An 8279-nucleotide genomic window follows, 5' to 3' on the forward strand; every position below is an offset into this window, starting at 1 on the left:
CTAAATTGATTGCACGGTCCTCTCAAGCTAATTAAACAGCAAACAAGCACAAGTCTATGTATCACCCTTGTATCAAAACACAAAGGAAATTAACTGATACTGTCATTCTGTTATTGGATCATATTTTACCTGGATTAATCATACTATCCATTTATTTTAAGCTAATATTTTTTAAGTTTCCAAAAAGTAATCAAACATATCCAAAAAATGCAACTATTACAAATGGGGTTTTTTTTCTGATCTATGTGTTGTACAGTGAATGTTTTTAACATGTGCAAAACTTACTTAGACACAGCTGAGTCACCCATTAGAAGGCCAAAATATGTGGAAAAAATGAATTTGCCTCACTGGTTTAATCTCTTGGATCATTTCCAGAGTAAGTGCATACTTCAATTTAGCTTACCACACAAAATCTATTGATTTATTTGGGAAGACAATATTCACACCTACTTAACACACACACACACACACACACACACACACACACACACAAATTGCATGGGTCTATATGGTCCAAAGTAATAAAAGAAAGAGTAAGGTTTAAAGAAGTGTAGACTGGCCCTATGGAAGAAACACGATTTGGGCTACATCTGAAAGGAATGATTATGATTGATGTATTCAAGAGGCATGGGGGCCACTGTGTAGGCAGGGGTTCAGGGACGTTCAGGGATTGAGGATAGTAGAGAATCATGTGTTACTATACCAAAAGTCTCCCTCTCTCTGGGGAACAGAGAAAGGGAAAACAATGTCATATGAGAAAGTGTGGCCAGATAATTGGGCAGCACAAATTCCTAGTAAACAATTGTGGTATTTATTCTTAGGACAGAAATCAGGAATCCCTGAACACACTACTCTTTTTCAGACCTTTCCAATGACTTGATCTTAGGAGCAGTTAGAAAGGATGGAGAAACAGGAGTAGGGTGTGTTGTTTGATTTTACTACCATAGATTTTGTTCCACGATTCACCTGCATTTCAAGACACATATTAGAACTATGTTCTGAAAATACAAACCCAACAGATATACCAGGTACCATGTACTTTTTTTCATTTTTCAGAGGTCAGCTAAAAGTTTAAGAAACCCTAAGGGCAGTCTCACTGTCACCATCTAATAAAAGGGAAGTTGACTGTACGGGTTTAGTAACTGATACCAGAAGAGCTTTGCAGACCTGGATCTAGACAACAGGCAAAACCACGGCTCTCCCCCATGGCCTTGCCTCTCCCACCATGCCTCTGTTGTGATCGTCATGGGTGGCACAGACGATGGGGAAAGCACCATCTCTCTTCCCTCAAGACCTGACTGAAGGAAGAAACGCATGGTGGGAACTTGACGGGAAGAGGTAGATCCCAGCAAAGATGGGTAACCAAGTAGAGAAAGGGAGTGCTAAATGTGGCAAATCGGAGCCTAGAATGCAGCTGTCTGTTCCTCCCTCAGCCTCCAAGCAGCTGAAAGGGCGCCAACGCCTGCTCATTTCTATTTGTCTCTAAGTTTTGCCAACCAACTTTAGTTGTGAACTGCCTTAGTGACAGCTCTTTACTTTCCACCTTAAACGGTTTACCAGGGAAAAGATGAGACTTAAAATCCTCCGTAACCCCAACTTCCATTCCTACCCTACCTCAAGTCATTTGTCTTCCTCTTGGTGTACTGATGCAAATATATCTATATTTTGTTCACTTAAAAGATTTAGACAATACCCATGGTGATTCTTCAGAAACAAGAAATTTTTATTTAGTTAAAAGGAACACAGGGACATTTAAAGACCAGATAGTTACAAGTCTCTCGAGAAGGAGCCACAAGTGTTGAAGAAACTAGAGAAGAGAAGAGAAGAGAAGAGAAGAGAAGAGAAGAGAAGAGAAGAGAAGAGAAGAGAAGAGGAGCCGCAGTTCACTCTCTCAGGCAAATCCTCAACACGAACACATGATCACTGATGCCCTCCAACCCATGTTCACAGGAATTCATAGTTTCTCTCCTTGGTGAAATATCCGTGTGCTGTGCTTACTGCCACACTGATGGTGACCACATACCTGGTCCCAACCGTGAGACCACTTTCCCTGCCGATAGAGGCTGATAGAGCTATGGGAAAACCTTAGGCCTGCTCTGCAGCCATCTGCTTCCGGTGTTAATCCCCATCCCCAAACAACCATCTTTGTTTTGTGGACAAGGGAGGGACCAAATTGATTCCAGAACCCTCAGAGAGCTACTTGTGGTTATATAGGCAACATGTGAAGACATACGATTTATATTGTATACACCACTTTTGTTTTGTTCTAGACTGAGTGTAATATTCTCGATACAGCTATTAACAAAGTTATTACAAAATCTGTTGAATTTTAAACTAAAAATAAGTGTAAGGCACATGTCTTGCACAATTGAAATTAGACAATTCTTGCCTCTAAGTAAAATATTTGAGTAAATTTACACCACAGTTAATGAAATAGCTTCATATTTCTGAAGATTTCCTAAACATTGTCTGACCTCAAAGCAGAGAAACTGAAAGATGAACCATTTCTATAAAAGAAACTTCTATGGTAATAGATCTATGTGTGTGTGGATTCAGTTTGAAAACAGTGATACCTTTCTTTAATCAGAACAGCATGTATTGAAAAATGAAACACCATAAAAATAAATACTAGAACAGTCCATTTTTATCAAACACGTATGTAAAGGTAAAATATTTTTGCACACTGTAAATTTTAGTACAATTTACATTACATTAACTATAACTTATGAAAAGTGACAGAAACAAAAATAACTGCTTTCAACACATCCACTTCTCTGATGTGCTGACAGCAATTTTATCTGCACGGTCCATTCCATTTACTTGAAGTTTGGGTACATCCTTTAGCGAAATAAGCATGTCTCACTCCATTATTAGCACAGCGCATTTTGTAAATGAAATAACAGACATATAAAAATTATTTTAATATTTGCCTCAAGGGGGAGCTTACAGTTCACCTTGCAGATCCTTTGAGATTTCAAGCCATTCCAAGCTAATGTTCTGATGCCATTCCTGATGCAGATCCAGAATTAGAAAATGCTATTTTCTGTTTTGGAGCCAAGTCAGTGAATTATTATACTTCCATGCCACTTTCTTTTCTGGTGCTTTTTGAAATCCACAGTGTGGACTGTGTTGGACTAGTTTTTGTTCTTCCTTTACTGAAAAACATAAGAAGACGTAAGTTCAACACCTGAGACTTTTTATTAAAATAGGCACGTTTGGGTCCAAATGGAGATATTTCAGACCCTTATTATAAAAGGGTCGTTCTTCTCTCACCAGCATCTCTACAAAAAATTCTAGATTATTCCAGTATGTGAAGATGGTAAACAGGTCATGTGAAATGATGAAAAAAATAAAATCGATCTCTGTTTGACCCTTCTTAGTATAGAATTCAGGCACATTCAAACACACACAGGCAAATGTGTCTGACATAATACCACAAAGTTTCATTATAATCACCCACAGATTTTCATTTCATTTGATCAGTGATTTTTGAAATTTTGCTTTTTGGATATTCTTCCATTCACCTATGCTGTATTTGATGCCAAATCATCAAAATAGTGCTTTTGTCCTAAGTGTAAGGACCTTCCTAATCCCCTCCTCCCCTCCGTTTTCCTCTTTTATAATTAAATCACTTAATCCCTGAAAGTTTGGTTTTGCTTCTGTCTCTGCAACCAATGTAGTTCAAAGTAGATTCAGGCCTTGATAACTTTGTTCCTCAAGATCTGAGACTAAACTTAACGCGCTTTTTTTGAATAATATTTTTTTATTATGTTAGTCACTTAACTCTTGTCAGATATAGAATCCGAGCCCACACTTCCAGCACCCCTCCACCCCACCTGTATATGAATTTGTTACTAATATAATATTATGCCCAAATTACATGTTTTGGAGATTTGCTTCCAAAAAAATAAGACCAACAACACATCTTTATCTACGAAATCATCTCACATGAATGAAAAATATCGAGCAAAGTTTACGAACAACAAGAAATGTCTTCAAATGGTAAATAAAAGATGGTTAAGTTATTAATGTAACTAAATTTTTGTGTAGCATTAGTATTTCATTTAAGAGTTACTACCAGTTAAGGAAACGAGTTATTATTTTGAATATGACATGGAATGATATAAGCCATTATGTGTACCAGATTGGAATTTAAACTTTCTGCAAGGCACTCAGATGATAATGGAGATGAGTCTTTGGTGAAGTTTCTCCTTGCTTTCCTGGAAGAAAGGAAAAGGGGACGATCTAAGAACGAATGAATTAAGCACTGCAGCTAATTCCAGCATCTGGAGGTACTCAATTTTGGTTTATTTTCTCACTCGGAGATTTTCAAACATGTGAAAACTCAGATCTTCAAAGGTATATGGACGACTGTGTTGGACGACTTTTATATGAATAGAATCTCCACAAAGATATAGTATTTGGAAGAAGAAAAACAACTTTAGAGAAACCTCAGTTACTGGCGCTTAAGTAATTTTTATTTTAGAAATGACAATGTCTGCATAATATTTTTAAAATTGTTTTTTCAAGCTGATTTGTTATTTACAGCTCTTCCTTAACAGTTTGCTGGATTAAGGGGAGATTTAAATCACATCCTCTCTCTACTTCTCTGGTTTTCAAAATGACTAATCATCTTTCCATCTATAGTCTTAGAAATTAAGGGAAGAAACGAAATATTTACTATCATCTTTTTTCTGTACAAAACAATTTTAGCTGTGTTTCCCAGATATATTGGAAAACCCAGAGGACACAAAGTGTAGTATTAATTCGCCAGGCTTTACTTATCATTACTGAAAATGTCTTATTTAAACAGCCTGTACATCATACTTTGTGTCCTTTAAACAATTTACGTGAACCATTTAGAGTTTACATCTATTCAATGTTTGGTTTTTTTTTTTCTTTTCTGGGGCTTTTCTTACTTAGTGGATCTTTATGGTTTATTTCAGAAACAGATGAAGATTAACTCAAATCAAAAGAGAAATACGACTTCATTTGCAGGTCCTTCCCTGATGAAGGCACTCAGGTTTTGTTTAAAATACTGACAAAGGTACTGTTTGGGAACCAAATATAAAATTAAATTAAAATTTTATTTTTATAAAATAAAATACAATACTGACAAAGATGGCTAGTTTATTCCAGCAAATATGTTCTCATTTAAACCCAACATCTTTTCCTTTTTCTTTTAATATATGTTTATATTTTATATACTAATTTTTTAATTGATAAATTGACACACATGAAAAAATTTCACCTTTAACTCAAGGGTATGGTTAAATAGATATAAAAGAGTATCCCCAAGAATCTTGCTGTTAAGATATATCATTTTGACAGAAGCTGCCTACTAAAAGTAACCTATTTTTACCATTTTACTTTACTTCCTACACTCAAAAGATCCTTTGGAAATAAACAACCACCTAGGACTTAAAATTTTGAAAAGGTATTACAGAGTGCACCCAAAACTCAAGTCTTGCATACAACTTCTGTTCCAGATTAAAAGGCTTAGCATTAATGCTTATACATAAGAGACAATGTAGTATAATCGCGTACGTGTCAGCTTACAAGGATTCAAACTTCAGATCCACCACACACACTAGCTATGAGACCCAAGGCAAACTGTGTAACCCATCTAAGCCACCATCTTCTCAACTGAAAAACAGAAACAGAAGAGTACCTACTTCGTATGACTTGTGAATATGAAGTGAGATAAGTCATGAATCCTATAATCAAACCCTATATTATTAGATTGTATGTATTGGATTTGTACTGACAGAGATGAAAATCAGAACTTTCTTAAGGCAAATTAAAAATATAATTTTAAACTTTTTAAATGAGTTCTGGAAAACCTGTGTAAAACTTTTCAAGTTGTCTCTACATATCTGAATTATTTACCTTTTATGCAGCGTCTGGAAACAGCAGGTTCCAAAAGCGACCAGTATCAATAAAAGCAGTGGGATTGTTGGTATAACGACATAAATTAGATTGGGAATTATACCTACAAAAGCAAAACAGTCTTAGTATAAAAAGGTGGTTGAGGCACAATTCTAACACTAAAATTGCATAAACATTTTCCAAAACTTTAAGGTAAAATAGAATTATTATAAATAAATGAATTCTGAGAAAGTTTCTTCCCCAAATATTGAATAATCTAATGAAATAATATATTTGTTTGACAAAAACCAAAAACAAAAACTTACTTCACTGATTGCCATGCTCCAATTTAATGTCCATATTTCTAAAACTATTATTAAATCTGCAATTTAGATAGGGGCTAGTTTTCATGACATATTAATAATCTTAGCTATCTCACTTCATTAATCCTTCTCAGTTATTACTTCAAGAAACAAGCACTGATTATTAAAATAATTGTTGATTTATTGGTTATATAATTACCCTAGTCAATAAGGTCAATTCCATGATGATATGCAAGACTCTCTGGGATTAAATCAAAATATTAAATATTAATAAATATTAACTAATCATACAGTCATAACCCAGAGATGCAAGATTCCAGAAGCATAAAGACTTGATCTTAATTAAATTCTAAAATGAATATTTTTTTTTATCCTATTCCATCACACTTGATAACATTAGGTATTCCTGGTAAAATAAAAAAAACTGCCACGCTTAAGCCCCATACATATTAAAATCACTTCATTAAACATCTTTTCAAGGTCAAAACAGGGAAAATATTCCTCATGTAATTATTTACTAGCATTTTCAATTAGGTTTAGTTGTTCTGACTGGTTTTAAAATCAGCACCTGAAAAGTAAAAAGCACTAAGGTTTAATATCATGTCCTAGTAAGGAAGGCAAATTGAAAAGTTATGCATTTTGCTAGTAAATCAAAAGTTGTCAGTATTACCAAGCTAAACAATTCTAGTCAAAGTGGACCAGACTTAGATCAAACTATCCATTTAACTGCACATTGTGTCCTTTGTTAACAAATGATACACTAACTGAGGTCTAGTGATGGGGCATTTTGGGGGTAACTTGCTGCTTTCACCCAACCTTGAGCCCAAAACACACCACTTCAAGGATTTTAAGGATTTGGGACCTATTTTCGTTCCTTTTCAAAATACCATCATGATCCCTAAATATAATAATAAAAAAAAAGAGAAAGTATTTCCTACTCTTTCATGGATTTTGGATCACTTGTGGAAAGACTCGGAGACTTTGGGTCTTTGGCTCAATCTTCACAAAGCAACAAGGATAAATTGAGATTTCTGCTCAGTCGTCGTCACAGGACCATGCTAAAAGAGTGCCGAATGAAATACTAAGAGCGGTTTCTGATTGGGATTTACAATTCCAGTCAGGGAATGTGTAATTTGCCCTGGGATTTCATTGCTGCTTTGGCAGAGAGCGCTGTGCTAGGGACAGCTGGGTTGAGAGCTGTTTGTACGCGTTCATTCCACGCTGCTCACCAGTGTTACCACCTCAATAGCCTGAAATCAACCAAGGTGGGAGAACACACACCAGGGGAATCTGCAAAGGATACAAATCAGGCTTTTTCTTTTATACCCACTGCCACATCAGCCACTCCCTAAACATTTACCAGTACACCACTGTTTGTAGCCACCCAATGGGCCAATTTACATCATAATGCCTACATGTTATGGGAAAGGTCCTTGTGCATCCAGGTTTCCATGTGAATTACTTTATTACTAGATATGTCTACTTGAAGTGAAAAAACAGGAAGGAAACAAAATAGATTCTTCTGTACAAAAACTAGCTTAGCATTATTAGTTCAAAAGTACATTTCCATAGGCCAAATTCAGTGCACCGTATCACCAAGCAACAACAAAAGTTAGGGCCAGCATGGAGTTTAAAATTAGTTTCTGCTCTTGATAGAGGGGTTAAAAACATGTGAATCCATTACCTGCTTCAGTAACAACCACATTTTGATGGGTGTCTCCTGGTTGATTTGTAAAATAAGTCTTTTCTACAGGAGAAGTTGGATTAATCTCTGTAAATAATAGGTACAGGCATCATATAACGATTAAAAAGAGAAATACAAATGGAGATGAAAATAAAACTTTGTAATAAAACAATGTAAACACCAGAGTTTTGATTTCTGAATACTTTACAGATAAAAATTATAGCTTGAATTTAAATTTACATGAAATTATTCAACTGTGAAGTCATCATTTAATTTTCTTTGAATAAAGTATCCACTTGGTGAATCTCTGCAACTCGGATCTACTTGGTGAATCCTTGCAACCCCAAAAGTGCATTTAGCAATCAACAGCATATCTATACTGACGACAGCCTGCCTGCTACAGG

General features: G+C 35.5%; 1 protein-coding gene across 1 annotated transcript; it reads right to left on the minus strand.

Annotated features, from left to right (window-relative positions):
* Positions 1–1749: 1749 nt before the first annotated feature.
* CHODL (chondrolectin) lies at positions 1750–7975 on the minus strand (the record flags this gene model as incomplete). The annotated part of the gene is made up of 3 exons (XM_034657028.1): positions 1750–3155; positions 5890–5992; positions 7876–7975. Coding segments are annotated over 3 exons (288 nt in total), but the record flags the coding sequence as incomplete, so codon positions are not given.
* Between the last annotated feature and the right edge of the window lie 304 nt (positions 7976–8279).

Source organism: Ailuropoda melanoleuca, chromosome 1, assembly GCF_002007445.2.
Source record: "Ailuropoda melanoleuca isolate Jingjing chromosome 1, ASM200744v2, whole genome shotgun sequence".
Classification (NCBI taxonomy): Eukaryota; Metazoa; Chordata; class Mammalia; order Carnivora; family Ursidae; genus Ailuropoda; species Ailuropoda melanoleuca.